This window comes from Corythoichthys intestinalis, chromosome 2, assembly GCF_030265065.1.
Source record: "Corythoichthys intestinalis isolate RoL2023-P3 chromosome 2, ASM3026506v1, whole genome shotgun sequence".
Classification (NCBI taxonomy): domain Eukaryota; kingdom Metazoa; phylum Chordata; class Actinopteri; order Syngnathiformes; family Syngnathidae; genus Corythoichthys; species Corythoichthys intestinalis.
The window spans coordinates 55,820,583-55,842,608 of NC_080396.1; the positions used below are offsets into that span (position 1 = coordinate 55,820,583).

A 22,026-nucleotide genomic window follows, 5' to 3' on the forward strand; every position below is an offset into this window, starting at 1 on the left:
TACACTTGTAAAACACCAGATTGGTGAAAAGGCATCTTAATTTGGTTGGAATGAAATCCTGCGGAGTAGTTTGGAGATCCCTAGACTGCACTATCCCAGCCACTTGGTTGTGCCTCTTCATTTACGCTGATCCAGCTAGCATCTTTACACACTGCTACGATGTGATGGACTGTCTCAGATAGACTGTCTCCGGAGCAACCTTACACAGCCTGCAACTCGGGTCTGATCTGCTCTGGTAGATCTTGGCTCCTATCACAACTAGAGACTGATGAGATATGTATAATATACAGTATATATATAATATACATATTGCAACATATACAGTATACTATATACAAATCAGATGGTCGAGTAAAAATATGGATCTCCAAATGTTATTATAATGTTATTAAAGTTTACAGTTAAAAAGCCTTCTTCAGTAACACTGCTTATCTCTTTAAGTGCCATTGATGATGATAGACGTCCAATTATGTGGCTCCTTTCATCCTGCTGCCATCCCTCTCAGTTCAAACGGATTGGATGTCTATCGCCGTCAATGGCAGTCAATGAGATATTTCATCTATGTGTGTGTCACTGTATTTTCTCCTGTGATTCTTTGTAATTTAAATTCTTATTTATGCTTGCTGCTTTTCTCATGATATAAAGGTTCCGTGCTGTGTATGGCTACATGAGTTGACAAATTTATTCATCACAGTAATATGACATGGATACCTACACTCTCTTATAACATTAGTAAATATGTTAAAATGCTTAAATTGTTTTTGTTTTCAAGGAGTGTCCTATAAAATATCACTGGACAAAAAGACACTCGATTCTGATGTAATCTCAGATTTTACAACGACAGTAAAGTGTGACTTTCACCGTCATCTATATATGTGAAACTTTGACAAAACAAAGACAAAAACAACCATCAAACCCTAGAATCTATTATTTCACAATGTTCATGCTACGAGATTAATCAGTGTTTATTGATTCATTCGTGTAGTTCCCATCTTTCGACATTTCCACACTCCGTCTGATAGATGGCAGTATTGCTCCCAATTGTTGTTTTTCCCAAACATTTTATGAACCACACAGGAAGTAGATTTGGGAGGCGAAGAAGAAATTTGAATTATTGGCAGACAAATTCGGTCGAAGAGTACGTCGACATTCTTTCTGATACAATTCAGTTAGTAGTTTTTAGCTTTCAAGCAACACAATGGCCGAGGAATCGGCTGTGAAAGTCTGTGTTCGAGTCCGTCCCTTTCTTGAGAGGTGAGTTTGGTTTTCCCACATATATTTACATGACAAAATACGCTTGGTTTACAAAAACCAAATATTGGGCACGGCATATTTTAGACACGAAACGATGAATGGAGGCAATCTTATCAGATAATATTTACGGTAGAGTCTCCGTCGATGGGTTTTCTAATTGTTAGCCTCTTACTTTCATCCCTACACTAAAAATACTAAAAACCCTAACGCTAGTTGGGTTTTTAGTTTAGGTTAGTATATACTGTAGGGCTAGTGCTCAGGTACCACTAGAAGTCAGCTTTACCCAATTGTCTTGGAGAATAAAAAAACGTAACAAATTACTTTTGTTTGTGTTGCATGGTTTTGTGTAATTATACTTATGCTTGTTGTATCTTTTACTGTTGAGTTTTTTGGGTAGCGTCAGTTGCCATTATGGAAATTCGGTCTTCAGCGCACCCTACAGTAAAATTGTCCAGTTACAACTAAGATTTCTAACTACAAAAAATATAAGTCAACAGTTACTTAAAGGACACATTGTCGTTGAATAGTTGTTTTTTCGAATATAAAAGCAGCAAATCACATAAGCTAGACCTGACATCGCCAGTTTTATAAATAATTATTAAAACATGTCCTCTGTATTTTTCATATTTTTTAGGGGTGCACGATATCCATTTTTTAAAAACTGGTACCGATACGATAACCGATAATATACAGTATATATAATTTTTCAATGTATATTCACCTGAGTTTTTGAACACCTGTTGGTCAAAAATACTAGTGGTTGATTCAGCATAGATTTGCCTTCGACCAAACCAGAATTTTCATGATGATATGAACATTATTATAATGAACAAATCCAAATCAAGAACACTTTTGACTTCAAAGAAGTGCCCATATTATATATTTTCAAATAAATTAGGGCTGTCAAAATTATCGCGTTAACGGGCAGTAATTAATTTTTTAGATTAATCACGTTAAAATATTTGACGCAATTAACGCACAAATGCCCCTCTCAAACAGATTAAAATGACAGGACAGTGAAATGTGTACTTGTTGTGTTTTACGGAGCTTTGTCGCCCTCTGTTGGCGCTTGGGTGCGACTGATTTTATGGGCTTCAGCACCCATGAGCATTATGTAAGTAATTATTGACATCAACAATGGCGGGCTACTAGTTTACTTTTTGATTGAAAATTTTACAAATTTTATTAAAACGAAAACATTAAGAGGGGTTTTAATATAAAATTTCTATAACTTATATTAACATTTACCTTTTAAGAACTAAAAGTCTTTCTATCCATGTATCGCTTTAACAGAATGTTAATAATGGTAATGCCATGTTGTTGATTTATTGTTATAATAAACAAATACAGTACTTATGTACCGTATGTTGAATGTATATATATATCTTATCTTTCCATTCCAACATTAATTTACAGAAAAATATGGCATATTTTATTAATGGTTTGAATTGCGATTAATTGCAATTGATTACAATTAATTAATTTTTAAGCTGTAATTAAGTCGATTAAAATTTTTAATCGTTTGACACCCCTAAAATAAATATAATTTGAGTCAATCACAATCAGTCAAAACCATTGACGATGTGTTGCACTGAACTAAAACATAAACCCAACAGGTATTGTGCCTTGTCATCAGACAAAAACATGTGGTGCTACAGGAGAGGAGACTTTTGTCGTCTTGGTCCATGAAACAACTTTTTTAACTTGGCAATTATTGAACAGCAAGCCTATCAATAACCAAAAGGCCTCTCAAGAACTTGTAAACATAACACTGTAAAATGCAAATATTTTCTAATTGCCATAGTAAGGTTTATAACTCAGTGAAGGAAAAATACGGCCTCTAAAACGGTAACAAAACTTTGCATGCTGGCAGAACAGTAGTGGAAAGAAACACTCACATCCCAATCCGACACCATGCCAAAAATATTAATAGGCCCGTTAATATATAATGTTATTGGAGTTATTGGGATGATGTCATAATTCCTGATAATTATCGGTCCGATAATTATCACGCACCTCTAATGGTTTTATAAAATGAATTACTTTGATTGGATGTCTCGATCTACCTCATACAACCATTTCATGCACATGATCAGAATAAATAACGTTTTTTTTTTTTTTTTTTTTTTTTTTTTTTTTTTTTTTTTTTTGCTTTACTTTTACATATGTCAGCAATAACGGCTAACTAAAGCTAGCTTTTACTCCTTAAAGAAAGCTGACATTATACCCCTTTCCCACTGGCCAAAAAAACCCGTGTCAACCCGCTAACAATCGGCTTTTGGTGGCAGTGGGAAAGGTGCAGCGACCCGCCTCGACCCGTGTCAATCAACCCGCCAAGCGACCCGCGTTAAAATCACCTCGGCTCTGATCGCCATGCAGTGTGAAAGCAAAACCCCAGGTCAACACCCAATTCTACGTGGTGACGTAGGCTAGTACGTGATGTGTCATAACAAAAAACAAAAACCATGTGCTCTAGCCCGGATCCACATACGGCGAACAGTCGGTGTAGCAGCGTTAGCAATAGCCATAACAGACGAAACAAAGGCTCTTCTCCTACTCCTGTGACGTACACGACTCCTTTCAATTTCAAACCAAAATTTACGTCGCCTACGTTGCCTCAGCACGAGCACAGTGTTGATCCTTTGCTGCATTTCGACCATTTTGCGGGCAGTAAAACGCATGAAAACAGAGAACACAAATGGAAAGGAGGCTTCCATGTTGCTTTGCATTGTTAACTTCCTTGAACTGAATGAAGCGCATCTTAGCGTGGTAACGTCACCCACCTTACGCACGGCTGAGGAGGGGTGGGGGTTAGACGTGTGAAGGAAAAAAAAAAAAAGACACGGCTTTTTTCGTCAATGGGAAAGGTGCCAAATGCCAATTGCTAGTGGGATGCATCGGCTTGGAAAAACGCGCGTTGACCCACTAGTTTCAGTGGGAAAGGGGTATTAGTGTAGGTTTGCAGCTCCGTTTCTGTGTCTATGATTATATTAGGGATGTACCGAAAGCAAAATTCTTGGCCAAAACCGATAGGCCAAATAATACACATTATGTACACTACTCATTTTTTATGTCATTAAAAAAATCTATTTCATTATCCAGTTAATGCCCTTTTGCCTTGGCACTATTCCCAGGAAACAGAAATTTTGAGTTTGGGACACTTGAAAATTGGGTTTCATGCCTCCAATTGCTAAGCTAAATGAGATCTCAATGTATGTTTGTGTGGAACTGTAGTTCACATCAACAACAAAAAAAACGATTCCGTTCTCGTCGAAACTAATAAAGCTTTTTACAAGGCTATTACAATCTCTCCTACTCCTTGAAATAAGACTTGCTGTTTTTTTGTGCAACATGTGGAATCGATCGAGAGCCAGGCGAGTGGGCCTGGTCCTAGCGGCGGCAAAGCCGAGCAAAGTTGCTCCCAGCCAGATTAAACTGCGACTGGCAGAGGGGTTGTGGAATTCGCGGGGGGAAAAAATGACAAAAACATGGTACCCGCGGGTTATTAAAAATATTAAAAAAGCATTGAATTTAGTTTTCCATTATTAAAGGTATTAAAAGTATTAAATTAGCTGTTGTAAGTCTGCATTTTTTTCACCGTAGTCTTAATTTTCAAGAACATCTCAGTGCAACCTAAATTATATCCGTGACAACGTTTTTTGTTTTGTTTTTTTTTTAATCCATAACGAAGATGACTCATAGAATGTTTACGATGCACTGCACTACAAATCGAAATGCAACTCGTGTGTGCCAAACCACCACAACCGGCAAAATGGAGAATCCACCCACCTCTGCATCGGGAATACGTCCGTTTGTCAGTGGAACGAAAACCATGCAGACAGAAGTATTGTGTTGTATACATTGTACAGTGTATCACAAAAGTGAGTACACCCCTCGCATTTCTGCAGATATTTAAGTATATCTTTTCATGGGACAACACTGACAAAATGACACTTTGAGCCCGCCTGTCTCATCAGACCATAGGACATGTTTCCAGTAATCCATGTGATTTGTTGACATGTCTTCAGCAAACTGTTTGCGGGCTTTCATGTATACTGTCTTCAGAAGAGGCTTCCTCCTTGGGTGACAGCCATGCACACCAATTTGATGTAGAGTGCGGTGTATGGTCTGAGCACTAACAGGCTGACCCCCCCACCTCTTCAATCTCTGCAGCAATGCTGACAGCACTCCTGTAACGAGTCACATGACATTTTGGAGGAAAAATGACAAGCAGTATTCAATTTGGACATTTAGGGATGTACGTTTTTTTCAAAGGGGTGTAATCACTTTTGTTGCCAGGGGTTAATGGTTATTTTTTGAGGGGAAAATAAATTAGTTCTATTATATAAGATGTACACAGACTACTTTTCATTGTGTCAAAGTGTCATTTTGTCAGTATTGTCCCATTAAAAGATATACTTAGATATCTGTAGAAATGCAAGGGGTGTACTCACTTTTGTGATACACTGTATATATATTAAAAAAGAGAGAACGAGAGGGCTTAGATCTTACCTCTACAACAAGGACCCAAACAGGATTGCTCAAAGCTGGCGGCAAAAATCAATTGCAAATTCGTTGGCAACTAATTTATTAATCGATTAGTTGTTGCAGCCTTAATAAACAATGATTAACATAAAGTTACATTATGTTGGTTTTAACAAGGAGCAGCTGGAACCAGCCATGTTATATGAGTTATGTCCTATTCACTGCTGCCCCTAGAGGGCAGTGCATTCACACAAATCAATAAAACTAAATGCAAACACTTTCAGAACAAACCATTACAACACCAGTCTAATTAAATGAATCCTTGAATTGGGAAAATTTGATTTGAAACTTTTTCTAATACAATTACTCGAGTTAATCGATTAATTGTTACAGCACTAGTTTGTTTGATTTTCTGATAGCCACGTGACTTTAAACGTAAGCACACTGGCTGTACTGTCTTAAAGGGGAATGAGCATAGCCTAACAACACATAGTCAAAGCAGGCTGAAAAGACTAATTTTCTCGTTTCATTAAAAAAACAAATTTACCGACATAGTCAAAATTAAGTCTGTCCTCGTGAATGGTAAATTTTCGGTATACTGCCCTTCTCGGATGTGAAGTCAATGATAACAAATCAAATTAAAATATATATATTTGGAAAAACATAAGTTCCTTCATTGCAGATAATTTACAAAAAAGAACCATGTGTATGCACTTTGGCCACTGGGAGGCAGTACTTTGCGGAAAAGCGCCTGACATTGTACATTAGTGGAAGAATGATACTTGCCTAACCTGAGCCATTAATAAAAGTGTCTAACTGAGCATGTTTGTCTTACAGAGAAAAAAGTGATTCATCAGAAAAGACAAAGTCTGTAGAGGTCTTTTGGGAAGCTAATGAGAACTCACTTCGTCAGCTTGACGATGGGACCACAACAAAGAGTTTTGCTTTTGGTATGCATTTCTGCTAAAACTTACAAGATGTTGTCATCAGTGCAATCATTTATGGAGAAAATGATTGTGCACTTCCGTATTTTCAACAGACAGAGTGTTCACCGCTGAAGAAACAACTAATCAACTATACCAGGATATCGCAAAGCCATTGGTTGTATCAACTGTTGAAGGATACAATGGTTCGTAATTGAACATGAGTGTTACAGTGCCTTGCAAAAGTATTCGGCCCCCTTGAATCTTGCAACCTTTCGCCACATTTCAGGCTTCAAACATAAAGATATGAAATTTAATTTTTTTGTCAAGAATCAACAACAAGTGGGACACAATCGTGAAGTGGAACAACATTTATTGGATAATTTAAACTTTTTTAACAAATAAAAAACTGAAAAGTGGGGCGTGCAATATTATTCAGCCCCTTTACTTTCAGTGCAGCAAACTCACTCCAGAAGTTCAGTGAGGATCTCTGAATGATCCAATGTTGTCCTAAATGACCGATGATGATAAATAGAATCCAAATGTGTGTAATCAAGTCTCCGTATAAATGCACCTGCTCTGTGATAGTCTCAGGGTTCTGTTTAAAGTGCAGAGAGCATTATGAAAACCAAGGAACACACCAGGCAGGTCCGAGATACTGTTGTGGAGAAGTTTAAAGCCGGATTTGGATACAAAAAGATTTCCCAAGCTTTAAACATCTCAAGGAGCACTGTGCAAGCCATCATATTGAAATGGAAGGAGCATCAGACCACTGCAAATCTACTAAGACCCGGCCGTCCTTCCAAACTTTCTTCTCAAACAAGGAGAAAACTAGGCCTGAACGATATTGGAAAAAACTATTGCTGCGATTTTTTTGGGGTTTGCGATATATTGCGATATTATATTGCGATATTAAAAAAAAATGTATATATTTTTTTTTCAAGACATTTTCACAAGATGACTTAAATAGCTGTTTGGAAAGACTTTAGATGACTCACCATCATCACAGTGTACAGTCATCCCTTGTTTTTCTCGGTTAATGGAGACCAGAACCCGCCGCGATAAGTGAAAAACCGCGAAGTAGCGCACCCCTCTCCTTTTTTTTTTTTTTTTTTTTTTTGTGTGTGTGTTTTTTGTGCCCAATGTATATATTCAGATTTAGCATTGGAAAGAGATACATATAAGACATGTTTTTTTCTCACTTTTCCCCCCAAAGTGATTTAAAAAATGTATATAAATAAATGGTTTTTAAGCACTTCAAATGTCATAATTATGATAAGTTTTAAACATAACTGTCCTACCAAATCATTTTTGAACAAGAATAAAGTACTGTAGCAGATAAATGCTTGGCTTTATTAAATGCTTCTGTTTATCTACTTTAGCTGTGACCGTTGAAGTGACATGTAGAAATTTCAAACTCCTCATGATCACTTCTGGCATTTAAATGTCTCCAACGTCCCCCCACTGTACACACATTCATTCCAGCGCGGCTTCCTTGTAACTGTTTAACAAGTTAAACGATGATTGACAGATGCCCGTGTGAAGTCTGCTTCTTTGGCCAGATCAAAGCCATCGTTGTGCCGCAGTGACGGAGAGGATCAAAAGGCTGGGAGAGGGAGGGTAGGAGGCTGTGGGCAGACCAGAAAGTGAGGCGTATGTGGATCAAAAAAAAGAAAAACTATCGCACGTGCTTGCGATGGGACTATCGCGCACACGCACATCGCGATGGCGATGTTTAAACGATATATCGTTCAGGCTTAGAGAAAACTGATCAGAGATGCAGCCAAGAGGCCCATGATCACTCTGGATGAACTGCAGAGATCTACAGCTGAGGTGGGAGAGTCTGTCCATAGGACAACAATCAGTCGTACACTGCACAAATCTGGCCTTTATGGAAGAGTGGCAAGAAGAAAGCCATTTCTCAAAGATATCCATAAAAAGTCTTGTTTAAAGTTTGCCACAAGCCACCTGGGAGACACACCAAACATGTGGAAGAAGGTGCTCTGGTCAGATGAAACCAAAATTGAACTTTTTGGCCATAATGCAAAACGATATGTTTGGCGTATAAGCAACACAGCTCATCACCCTGAACACACATCCCCACTGTCAAACATGGTGGTGGCAGCATCATGGTTTGGGCCTGCTTTTCTTCAGCAGGGACAGGGAAGATGGTTAAAATTGACGGGAAGATGGATGCAGCCAAATACAGGAACATTCTGGAAGAAAACCTGTTGGTATCTGCACAAGACCTGAGACTGGGACGGAGATTTATCTTCCAACAGGACAATGATCCAAAACATAAAGCCAAATCTACAATGGAACGGTTAAAAAATAAACGTATCCAGGTGTTAGAATGGCCAAGTCAAAGTCCAGACCTGAATCCAATCGAGAATCTGTGGAAAGAGCTGAAGACTGCTGTTCACAAACACTCTCCATCCAACCTCACTGAGCTCGAGCTGTTTTGCAAGGAAGAATGGGCAAGAATGCCAGTCTCTCGATGTGCAAAACTGATAGAAACATACCCCAAGCGACTTGCAGCTGTAATTGGAGCAAAAGGTGGCGCTACAAAGTATTAACGCAAGGGGGCCGAATAATATTGCACGCCCCACTTTTCAGTTTTTTATTTGTTAAAAAAGCTTAAATTATCCAATAAATTTTGTTCCACTTCACGATTGTATCCCACTTGTTGTTGATTCTTGACAAAAAATTAAAATTTTATATCTTTATGTTTGAAGCCTGAAATGTGGCGAAAGGTTGCAAGGTTCAAGGGGGCCGAATACTTTTGCAAGGCACTGTATATTCCTGTGCATGTGTAAATTTCCCCCTTTTTGCTTGAAATAGGTACCATATTTGCTTATGGCCAAACTGCCTCTGGCAAGACATTCACAATGATGGGGAGTGATAATAATCCTGGAATTATACCGCTGGCCGTTGATGATGTCTTCCAAACCATTAAAAAGGTCAAATGTGGTGTTTGCTTTTTGTCAATGTTACTTTGATGTGCTTTACGTGCATTTTGCTTGAAAATAACATTTTATCTCTGATGTTCTCATTTTGGTCTATAGTGTCCAAAGAAGGAGTTTCTTCTCAGGGTCTCTTACATGGAAATATACAACGAAACTGTGACTGATCTGCTTGTTGACAGTTATAAAAGAAAACCTCTAGAAGTCAGAGAGGATGTCAATGTAAGTTGACTTTTATCAATTTGTGTTTTTAACTCACCTGAGTGGCATCTTAATCACACATTTTCTTTATTTGTGCATCTTGTTTTAGAAATGATTTGCTAGTCAACAAGAAAGTGGAGTATTCTCAAGTTCCATGTATAAATATGCATTCAGAATGCCACCAGACAATAGGGCTCTCCCAGTTTGATTATGTGATTGGAAATCTGAGCCGAATTTTCCCCTGATGGGTATCAGGTGTAAAAAGATGTTATATGAAAAAACGACATCCTATTTTTTATAGGTCATTAAGTAACAACATAATCTTGAAGTACAAAAACTTTGCCAAGTAGTTCATTTGCTTGGTTTTCATATTGAGATTCCTTTGAAGCCATTTCAGGCTGTATTTCATTAAGATTTTCGATACTGATACTGATGTTCACTGTAATACAGATTCCTGAATGATACTTTTTTCAATACAAATTTTATAAGATCAATTCTTAACAAAAACAAATTTACATTAGGATGCGCGGACCACACAATTTAAAGTAGCAATTTCTTAGAGATGAAACGTCATAGCAAAATAGTTGTTTCATTGGAAGCATACATTCATAACAATTTTTCTACGGAATTTTACGTAGTCTTATTCTGGCTTCTCTGCAAAAATCCAGTTTCTCACTACTATGTAGCTGATTGGAGCTAATTCACATACTCTTGGCTATGATTGCCCATCGGTATAGTAGGTGTGCCGGTCGGAAGCTGCTGGGTTCTGGCAACACCGACACATCATGGTGATGCAGACTACAATCTTCTGAAAAATGACACCAAGACTCGCTATTTCACAATTATTCAAAAATAAAATATTTACTCGCTTTACACTCCCTAGCTTCAACAGGGTTCTGTGTGCGCAGAGTGGTACATTTCAGTTCGAAAGCAAGGTTTTGCTATGACTTCTTAGTTAAAAATTCCTTTTACTTTAGGCCACATTTACACGACAACAATCTAACTCAATAACGCAAAAAGTAGTTTACACGGCCATTATGTGTGAAGAAAACTGCACACGGAAGCGCAAAAATGCAATCAAAGCCTTCAATTTGACGATGTAGTATGCATTCCCAGATTCCTGCGTGTAACCATTCCCTTTTGTTTTTTCCTCTTTCGTCCTGGTCAAATAAAAAAAATGGCGAAGTGCGTCAGGCAGAGTAATAGATGGGTTTCTGTAATTAGAATAGTGAATAGTTTACTATATTCTTGAATAATATTGAACGCAATTCGGCTGTGTACAAGGTTGCTACTTAAATACATGTTTTCATACACTGGCGGACTGTCTGCGTGCACTGACGTCATCAGGATCTTTACCCCCTTCACTGGTACTTATTTTGGAGCATTGTCGCCAGCTCCTGTTCCGGAGTACGGAAGTCAGTTGTTACCCAAAACTCATTTTTGCATTGTCAACTGTTTAGACGGCGACGAGAGGAGGGGGGTGAACGTTTTCAAGATTTCCACTCTGGAAAGAGTTTTCAAATTTTTGCGTTTTCATCCCCCCAAGATGCTGTCGCAGCGTAAACCATAGGGCTCTCTGGAAAGGTTTTTGCCTTGTCACCCCCTTTGCCTTTGTGGGGTAAAAGGCCCCTTAAATATAACATTCACTCACTTAGTGCATGAAATTAATTGCAAGTGTTGGGAGACAACACATGGTAAATGGGGGTAAAAGGCCCCTTAAATACAACATTCACTCACTTAGTGCATGAAATTAATTGCAAGTGTTGGGAGACAACACATGGTAAATGGGGAGTTGAAGTCTATCAGACAAGGATGGCGACTCTTGGCGGCGAACAAGCTGGTGGAAGAACCTTTTGGCTGGCAAGACGGAAGCAGCATTGCGGAGGAAAAAGCGTTGAGCAAGAACCTTAAGGAGGCCAACTTTTGGTGGTGAAGCAAGCCGGCACAGCTCCCTCTCAGCCGGGTAAACGGCGGCGAACGTTGCGGGATGAAGGGGAGGTTAAAGTCGATCTTGGACAAGACGATGAGGGTGACTTAACACCGACAGAGGTGCCTCTCTCAGCTGGCTAGATGGTAAACAGCACAGGGGGAAAAAGTTCAAAAGACAGAAACTGGACTGGTGACAACATGTAATATTTACAGTATATACCATATGCAGGAAGAGGCAACCTACAAACGGCTCGGGCTCCTAATAATAGGTGGCATGAAAGATGAACGAAGAGGGCGGGTACTTGCTTATATGTGTACTGTGTGACGTCAGAGTGAACAATTTCAAATCCTAGCGTCTGCAGGAGGATCCAGCTTCTAAACGCATTTGCAACCAAATCTAAAAACTTTGATAACACTTCAACCAAGGCCACACTTCCATTTTGATGCATGAAACCATTAAAAATATTGGAATTTTTTTGCAATTTTACATTTTGTGTCTGTCATTGAAAAATTGGCCAAATTATTTTTGACAGTTTTCAGAAAACCTAAGACACAACAAATTTAACAAACCATAAGAATCCAGTAGTTACGATTACCGGTAATCATTTATGGATTACGTGAACTTGACGACTGCGATTTTGCCTTGACTTTTTGTTTAAAACACATTTTTTGGTCATCCTACTTGCTCTGATGTTTGAAAACCTTTAAACATACTTTGCAGCTAACTGTTTGTAGCTCTCTGACGTGTCATCTCCAAATGACTGACAAAACACATCCTTTTCAGTAAACTTCCCTTATCACTCCCCTGTTGACACAATATTAACAGCTGCAAATAAGCCAAAATCTGGAGGTCGTTTTTTCAGCAAAAAAAAAAAAAAAACATTTGATAATTATTTTACAAATTGACAAATTTACTGGTCGCACATGCGCAGTGGATGAAAAATGTAGTCCATTATGTAAAATTTTCAGAGCAAAGTGTGACATTGCAGACAAATTCTGGAGCAATTTGGATATTTTATCCTTGACAAAAAATTTTAGGCAAATGATTTTGTATGAACTTTGCTCATCTTAGCCATCTTCAGAAATGCACCTTTTTGTTGGAGGGAAATCAGCGGAGTGCTTTACACGGTCAATAAAAGCAGCAAGCTTAAAAAGCTTTTTTTCCCCCATTTTTAATTTGGATTGTTCAGCAAACCTTTCGCTTTACTATGTGCAGAAAAACATATCTGTGGCTGACCTTACTGAAGAGCTAGTAACCACCCCTGCACAAGCTCTGAAGTGGATTCGTTTAGGAGAAAGTAAGCCTGATGACTTGGTTGTCCTCTAGAATTTTCATTCACTGTGTTTATTTGACGTTGCAGAAAACCGGCACTATGGGAGTACGAAAATGAACCACCGGAGCAGTCGTTCACACACAATTTTTCGAATGGTAAGAAATGTAGAATTTATTGTGTATTTTGGTTCTTTTGAAACATTAATGGCAACAAAATTTGATATTTGAATTCTCTTTCTCGCTCTCTTGACAACAAAACACTCAATACAATAGTTTTAGTTTTTACAATTTAACATAACAATAACTTAACAATTTTTTCAGTAATATTTCACAGCCTAACGCCCTTTTATCAGTTTAAAAAAATCAATAATAAATGCAGACTGTCTTAGCCTAGGCATTACTCGTGTTAAGGTCAAACATATACCGGTACAGTGGTACCTCAAGAAAGATACAAAATTAATTCGTTCTGAAGTGGTTCGTCAATCTCAAATCTACTGTATAATGTTGGTCAACTACAAATACACACCTGTGCTTTAGATCCTAGAGAGTCGTGAAAGAAGTGACCTGGCATCAGGTGAAAATGCAGATGGAGGCATCATTGTTTCCCATTTGGTAAGTTTATTTTGTGACTTTTGTTTGTTGCGGAGCTCATATTAGCCAAATAGCTGCCCCCCTCCAATTGATTTCTGTATTTTCCAATGACCAGAACATGAATGCACTGTATGTAAAAAAAAAAAACTATTTTTAGGGGAAAGAATCTGCTGACACCATACCCTGACCAAATACATCAGCAATGTATTAATTAGGAGGGGCATCCGATGTTTTTTTTTTTAATACTGGGGGGGTGCAAAAACCCTACTCTAAGACCATAAATACAGTACAACAGTAATGAAAGATGCATGCTTAGACACTATTTTCTTTAAAAAAAAAAAAAAAATGTATACAAATAAACCATTTAATCTTATAATCGGCTAAATTGTACACTGTAGTTTTAAACTTTTTTTTTTTTCAATGAAACTGACTCAATGTTTATGGCGCTGTATATACAGTAGATGAAAACATGGAAGCATTACAGTAATGGAATTACAACTCAAATAAAAAAAACAAGCACAAAATATCATTTAGGTAACAAATCATGGACTGGGCCGATCCGATGAAAATTGTGTGATTGGGCCCAATTTATAATCGTGTGAATGTATTGAGGACATCCGTAATTTACTTTTAATGTCTTTCTCAGAATTTAGTTGACCTGGCTGGATCAGAGAGAGCAAGCCAAACGGGGGCTGAAGGTAAAGCACATTTTTAATGTGGAATTGTAGCCACATTTGCTTCAATGATCTGTTAACTTGAGTCTAAACTGTAAAAGTTTACTTTCTAATGCCACTTTAAGGTGCACGCTTTAAAGAAGGCTGCATGATAAATCGCAGCCTTTTCACACTTGGGCAAGTTATAAAGAAGCTAAGTGAAGAAAGCCAAAGGTATGTAAAATACTGGCAACTGCAATGCAAAATGTGTCACTTGTTCTGGCTGCTTCACTGTTAAGGATTTATTATTATTATTATTATTATTATTTTTTAGCTCAAATCCCAGTTTTATATTGTATTTTATACTGTCTATTGCTGCTTAATCATTGTTACAGACCTTGCATGAATCTCCCCCCCCCCCCCCCCACACACATTTTGTGTATAATGTGTTTAGTTCAGCATTCAATAAAATACAATATTAAAAACACTGTATTTCCAGAAGTTTCATAAATTCAGCATTCAATTAAAATACAATATCAACAACACTGTATTTCCAGAAGTTTCATAAGCTACAGAGACAGTAAATTAACACGGATTCTTCAGAACTCCCTGGGTGGAAACGCTAAAACGGTCATCATGTGCACAATCACTACTGCCTCACTCGATGAGACACTCAGCACACTGCAGGTTGGAATATCCCTTTTCTTTCATGCCATTTATTTTACAATGTCAAATCTACCATATATTGTAAAAATGTCGTCGTGTTTACAGGCAATGAATGTTGTATTTGAAAACTGTAAATTTAAATGTATAGTAGTTAACTGTGGCCGAACTGAACTAAATGACTGCCTCATGCGTTTCGCATTTTAGCAGTTTTAGAGGGCCTTATTATGAACTGTCTTCATCATAGTAATGCACCTGAATGACTTTTGCAGTTTTATAATTTTACCCAATGTGAGACTTAAAATAGATTATGGTGTTTGAGAGTTGAGACCATGTCGTTTGCTTCAAATGCAGATATATGCACAGTGGCTATAGCAACACTGACAGCTGAATTTCATTTGTGGTCAACCGGCGTTATTTTAATTGTTGGTGATGCATAAGATTGCTCATATGTGTAAACAATCATGATACACCCACTTATAACTCTACATAATAGTGCTGGGTAATTTTTTTGGGGGGAAAGGCTTCTGTCACGACATGGCCGTTTCATATCATAACTAAGTACTGTACCACCTTATGGTAAAATTTGAGTTATTTGGTGAAAAAATATACGATTAACAACAGGATGCTAAAGTTGGCACCCCTCTGTTAAAAAATACCTGCAGTGTTCACAGAATTGGCTTCTCTGAGCCCTCCTTCCTACTGTCAAGAAGGAGTGTTCATCCTTCAAACCTGAGAGAACGATGTGGAGAAACGTGGTCAAAGTGGGTTAAAATACCAACTGGATATTACACAAATTCTTTGATTGCGGTAAATGCTTAAACGTGTTGTTCAACAAAATGTTAAATCAAGGGTACCATCAGATTGGTCGAGACTTGTTGGACTGGCCTTTTTTTTAATTTTTTTAATCCAGTTGAACTTGGATTTCAAATCAATATCTTGATTTTCGTTGTTTTATTATTTCCCTGAACACTCTGGGTATTTCTTTCATGAATAGAGCAGTTCCATCAGTCGTCTTTACCATGAACTGAAGCAGTGCACAATATTTGGTTAACACAAATTGTTACTGGGTTCCTGTGTGTCCTTATCCAGATAACCATTGTCGTAAAGCCGCTCTGCTCCCTGGCTTTGGAATTCACTACCACCCGACCTCAGGAACACAGACTCCCTTTTTCAATCGAAACTCAAAACTCACCTGTTCAGACTCGCGTATCCATAATAATCCCTGACTTCTTTGTGTTTTACATTACTGCTAATTATTTTCATGGATTAGTATTTTATTGTTCTGAACGTTCTATACTTATTTTTACTGTTTTTAGTCTTTAATTTGTCTAATTGTTTTTAAAGGATTGTACGGCGACCTTGAGTGACAGAAAGGCGCCTTCAAATAAAATTTATTATTGAATTTTATGGAACATTGCAGAAGGTAAAAAATTTCCAGACGATGCATTTATTGCCAGTGAAATCACTGTAGTAGGCCGTAAAACTTCTAATGGTGTGTATTTAATTAATGATTGTGCATTAAATACGAGAGTTTGGAATAATATACAGCACAGTATAATATACGGTACGTTGTCTGAAACCTCAGCATACGTCAGCGACTTCACGCCATTTCATTGTTATTCGCACTTGTAGAGGTGAGCGAGAATCTGGAGAGATGGGGAAGTGTAAATTTAATCAAAAATGGATGGAAGATGGTATATGTAAGAGGTGGTTAGCCCTTGGTGAAAATAACATCAATGCGCGGTGAAAATAACAACATTGCTCGGTGCAAAGTCTTGCAAAAAGACTTTCGTTCGGGACGATAGGGGTCAAAGCCGTCGAGTCGCACGAGAGAGGAGAAAAACACCAGCGGTCTGTAGCAGCAGTTCTGTATCATCAGAAATTGTTGCAAGGTCTTGCAAATGTCATAAAGCATTTTACTTTTGACAATTTATTTTTAGCTTTTAAATGATTCAAGAACCCTGTTAGCTGTTGCTTTACTTTGAAATATGAACATTTTTATTGTACAGTTTGCCAGCGCTGCAAAGAAAATGAAAAATGATCCACATGTCACAGAAGTTTGTGACGATGGTGCGCTGCTCAAAAGATATCGTAATGAAATTGTTGACCTCAAGAAACGGCTTCAGGAGGCAAGTGACTTTGTTTTTGTGCCATGTTGAGCGTTGTCTATCTGACCAGGTTCTATTGGTGATTCTTATTCTATGCATGACCAATGAGTGACACCGACATTGCAGGTTTCCTCCGTAACAGCAACAGAGAAAGAGGTGCTGGTTCAAGTTCTCCAGGAAAAAGAGCAACTTCAATTAGAACAAGAGGACAGAATAAAAAATCTCACCAAGCTACTGGTCACTAGCAATAACATTACTAATGTCCTACCGGTAACAAGTGCTCAACAATAGCATAACACTATTGAAATTCAGCTTTTTACACCTCATTCTTTTTCTAACAGCTGTTTTGCTACAACTGTTTTAAAGGTACCTAAACGCAGGGTTACATGGGGAGGGAAAATGCTGCGGCATTCCCATTCATCTACTCCTGACAGTGATGCCTCTAATTGTAGCTTTTCCGTATCTGTCTGTCAGAAGACGAAAACTCTTCAGTCCTGTGTGGGCAAGATTTCTGAGGGTAAGAATCATTCTTAAAGGGCAGCAAAAGACACATTACAGTTCTCATCACATTTTCATGCTTTCTACTGCAATATTGATGCATGTGATTTTGTCTTACAATAGAAGGTGAAGAATTTTATTCTGACTGGACATTTCCTGATGAGCCATTTGATGACACAAACTCTTGTGAAGACTTTGTTACTCTGCCTAGCTGTGGAAACAGGTGGAGTATAGAGCTTACTTAATCACTGCTCAGTTTTCGTCATGTGTTTTTTTGTTGTTGTTTTTCTTTAAAGCGCAACACATCACCTTTTTTTATGCACGTGTGCTGTACGCATTTTGCGTTTGACACACAATGGCTGCACTCATTCGTTAGCGGTTTATTTTGATTATTTCCACATTATGAGGGGTCTAATAAATGTGCGATTTACATATGTCTATACTTTGACCAACTGTCAAACTGTTTGACATGGTCATTTATACTCGGTGATCTCACGCTTTCATTTATGTTTTTGTATGAAGCCCCTCTACAATTTTTTTTCTTTTTGAATAAATGATAGTAAATAAATACAGTAAATGTATATATTGGTGACTCTTAGGTCTGCTGACAGGGTGACTGAACTGGAGCTACAACTTCAAACAGTAGACCAGCAGAAACAGCAAGCCGTGGATCAAATTCTGGCAATGGAACAAAAGGCAGCAGAAATTGACCTCAAACTCAAAATGGAAACTGATGAAAAGGTACTGTATTAATTCAACAAGCTGTTGATTCAGTTGGGAGTCTCCCAAACCAAAGGTTGTGGTATTGATCCCCTGCCCTGATGATTATGTCAAAATATCCTTGAGCCAAGATACAGAACCACACGTTGCTCCCGATACTGCGTCATTAGTAGGTGGACGAAGAGACTGTCAAAACACTATGAGTGCCTTATAAGTGGGAAAGCATTAACTGTACAAGTGAAAGCATATTTTTAATGTACTGTATAATTGCCAACTGGTTTGCACATCTGCCTTACAGTTCATAAGTTGTGGGTTTATGCAGGTATCCTGCATTTAGATGTGAAGTTTACATGTTCTTCGCAAGCATCTGTGAATTTTCCCTGGTTTTCTCATACATTCCAAAAACATGATGCAACATAGGTTCAATCGAAGACTGTGATTGTGAATGGTTGTTTGAGGTTTTCCACGTGATGATACCAAACTTCCCCCAGTGTCGACCAAAGTACACATACACACCCACCCTGGAAATCAGGTTAGAGTTGTTGAAGACTGGGAAAGTATGAAATAAGAGAAGTGAGAGAGATTTCCTTACACCTGCTGGATAATAAGACCAGAAATGCATAAGCATTTGGCTTTATTGAAAGAGGGAATATGTTGTCCATAATATGCTTTATTCATCTGCATTCATCTCCTAGTGATGGGTAGAGTGTTGTCAGGTAACAATAGGAAAAGGGGACCCACTGTGTAAAAATGTGAAGTAATTAATGAGGAAGACATGCTCCTTTTGTCAACGTTTAGTTTTTGCACCAACATACTGTACAGTAACACCGACTGACAAGGAAGGACAGATTGGTCTGTAACTTTTGAGAGGTAAATCTGCCAGCAAAATGACATGCATGAATAAATGTCTGAGTAAGGCTTTCGGTTGAATGTGTTTATAGGAATTATTGGCTTCTGAGCGAGACTATCTCAAGCAGCAGCTGGCTATCATCAAGTCACATGCCATGAGAGAAAAAGAGGAGGCCGCTGCTCTTTCACAAAAGCTGAAAGAAAAGATGGAACAGGATGAGTTTGTATCTCTCGAGGAAAAGTTTGCAAAAGAACATGAGGTAATGAAAAAATGTGGTGTTCTGATTAAAATACGGAATAGAATGTTCTTTTGCATTTTGGTTATGGATGATTAACTGAACTGCAAAACATGTCTGTCTGCCTTACTGCATTGTTTTTTTTTTTTTTTTTTTTCTTTTTTTTTTTTTGTTTTTCTTTCTTTTCAGTTTCTAATTTATTTGCAGATATAAACATGTCGACTTAATAACTGGAGATTCAATTATCTAAAGTTCTCTAATTTCACATGCAAAGATTCAACTATCTAGTGCATAATTTTTTAATTTCACGATTAACACATTGGCTACCATTGACGGCAAAAGATGTCCAATCCATTTGAACGTTGAATGCCAGCCCTTCCAGCAGAAGGCTCAAAAGAGCCACATGATTGTACGTTTATCATTGTCAGTGCCACTGAAGGAGTTAACGCTGAGAATTTTGCTTGCTTTTTGTCCAATTCCAATGTAGCCTTTATGTACATCTTCCTACATTTTTGGTGTGGTTTGCGGCTTCCCAGTGTGGAATTTGTTCACAAAGTCTCTTGTAAACAGTTGTTTATGATATGTGCACTTTTTTCATTGGGAAGTTGTTGTTTTACTGTAGGTCTGTAGCAGTTGTTCTTTGTCAATCATCTTGACATCAGGTCATACCCAAATAATTTCAATGTACAACAAACCAAGAGAAATTGGCTGCATTGTAACAATACCTGTTGGAGAGTACCGTATATTCTACCTGATATTAAATGTTTGTTGACATTTTGTTATTTTTGTGGTTTTACAGATTGAGTTGCAAAACGAAATCAGCTCATTGAAAAATGCTTTGGAATCCCATGAACTTCAATTGTTGGAACTTAAGGTGGGGTGACTGAATTCTAGCTTTCATTTCACCTGTCACATGCATCATTTCAGTAAATATCAAATGTGTCTTGTTTTTTTTTTTAAAGAAAAAATTGGATATGGTTTCCGAAGAGCTGAAGGAGAAAACCAAAATTGCTGATGATCTTCAGAATATGGTATGGTATATCAGTTATTTGTATATGGTGATACGCAGAGAACCCATTCTAAACAGAGGGAATATTTATTGAAACAATCAAATTTTGAGTAAAATGACAGATAAACAAGGCAACACATGAAGACAACCCCCCATCCCCCCCTCAAGTTTTGAATTCCCATAATGAATCATTGCCAATATACACTGCCTGGCCCAAAAACAGGTAATACACTCTAACATATCATTGGACTGCCTTTAGTTTTGATTACAGCACACATTTGCTGTGGCATTGTTTCAGTAATCTGCAATATCCCAAGATTTATTTCCATCGAGTGTTATTAATTCTTCACCAAGCTCTTGCATTGATCATGGTAGTCAGACCACTGCGGAAAGCCTACTCCAGCACATCCCAAATATTCTCAAGGGGGTTAAAGTCTGGATTCTGTGTTGGCCAAGCCATGTGGAAAAAAGATGTCTCATGGGCCCTGAACCAGTCTGTCACAAGATTTTGGTGAAAAATTAATGCAACACTGAATGGAAATTAATCTTTTGACATTGTAGAAGCTTATTGGAACAATTCCACAGCGAATGAGTACCGTAATCAAAACTAAAGTTGGTCCAACGAAATATTAGTGTATGACTTTTTAAAAAAAAAAATTTAATGTGACTTTTTGTGGGGGGCGGGGAGTGTAATATGCCAATAAGATAATTAGGAGACACAAAATATATCATGTAATGTTTTTGTTAACAGTGTTAACCACTCAATTGAAAACAAAGGAATAAGAATTAAGAAGAATAATAGTCATTTTTAGAATTTCTATTTTTTTCTTACCACAATATTTATTGATTTTCAAACTAATAATTCACACAATCAAAACAATGCCAAAGAAAGACCACACCAGGAACACAAAAAACTATTGTTCCTCCATTATTAAGCTCCAGTTTCACCTCCCCACTCCCCCCCTTCTCCCCCCTTTATCCTCCATAAGAATCGCAGTCCACAGTTTGATTCGGTGAACCTCAAATCTTCTTGACATAAGACATAAAAGGTGGCAAGTTTGAGGACAAGTCCTCAAAGGTCTGTTGTATGCCCTTCAAATTTCAAAATGTATGTCATGCATTCTAGAGGTATTCCTGACAGATCTGATTCATCCACTGTTTGGTGGAAGGTCCATGATTCGATTTCCATACTAATGCAATGCATTTCTTTGCCATTATTAAACCAAGATTGATAAGTGCCTGTTCATGTTTTTTGTACCGTATTTTTCAGACTATAAGTCGCACCAGCAATGAAGAGGGGAAAAAAAAAACATAAGTTGCATTTTGGGGGGAAATTTACTTGATAAAATCCAACACGTGGAACATATATTTCATCTTGAAAGGCAATTTAAAGAGCATATGACACCAGAAAAAAAGTCTTAAATGGCATTATTATGTGAATTAGAATCATATTTTGAGACGATTCGACTATATACAACAATTTAGCAAAGCGCAGATGACGAGAAATTAGTCTTTTAATCTGCCGGTTAGCCACGCCTACCATTATAGGGCTTTAGCGTCCCCAACAGGTGGATGACGTCAGCGGTAGACTGGGCTCATCGGTTTTACTATTCAGCCCATTGAGGGGGAATTGTTCAGAACGAGGAAAACGCGATGAAGAGAGACGCA

General features: G+C 37.8%; 1 protein-coding gene across 6 annotated transcripts in view; it reads left to right on the forward strand.

The window, feature by feature from the left end:
• The first annotated feature begins 1,074 nt into the window (after positions 1–1,074).
• cenpe (centromere protein E) overlaps positions 1,075–22,026 on the forward strand; it is a 55,173-nt gene continuing 34,221 nt past the window's right edge. For 4 of the 6 annotated variants that reach the window (XM_057830432.1, XM_057830433.1, XM_057830430.1 and 1 more), the window contains exons 1-19: positions 1,076–1,254; positions 6,577–6,689; positions 6,779–6,868; positions 9,504–9,622; positions 9,728–9,847; positions 12,972–13,053; positions 13,117–13,184; positions 13,566–13,640; positions 14,266–14,317; positions 14,419–14,506; positions 14,830–14,959; positions 16,948–17,067; positions 17,173–17,316; positions 17,413–17,563; positions 17,668–17,767; positions 18,144–18,285; positions 19,206–19,373; positions 20,149–20,223; positions 20,312–20,380. In XM_057830432.1, coding sequence (XP_057686415.1) covers positions 1,199–1,254; positions 6,577–6,689; positions 6,779–6,868; positions 9,504–9,622; positions 9,728–9,847; positions 12,972–13,053; positions 13,117–13,184; positions 13,566–13,640; positions 14,266–14,317; positions 14,419–14,506; positions 14,830–14,959; positions 16,948–17,067; positions 17,173–17,316; positions 17,413–17,563; positions 17,668–17,767; positions 18,144–18,285; positions 19,206–19,373; positions 20,149–20,223; positions 20,312–20,380 — 1,962 coding nt within the window. In that variant the 5' untranslated portion in view covers positions 1,076–1,198. Of the gene's footprint in view, positions 1,255–6,576; positions 6,690–6,778; positions 6,869–9,503; positions 9,623–9,727; positions 9,848–12,971; positions 13,054–13,116; positions 13,185–13,565; positions 13,641–14,265; positions 14,318–14,418; positions 14,507–14,829; positions 14,960–16,947; positions 17,068–17,172; positions 17,317–17,412; positions 17,564–17,667; positions 17,768–18,143; positions 18,286–19,205; positions 19,374–20,148; positions 20,224–20,311; positions 20,381–22,026 lie in introns of all 6 variants that reach the window. The other 2 variants (XM_057830435.1, XM_057830431.1) reach the window with 2 other exon arrangements.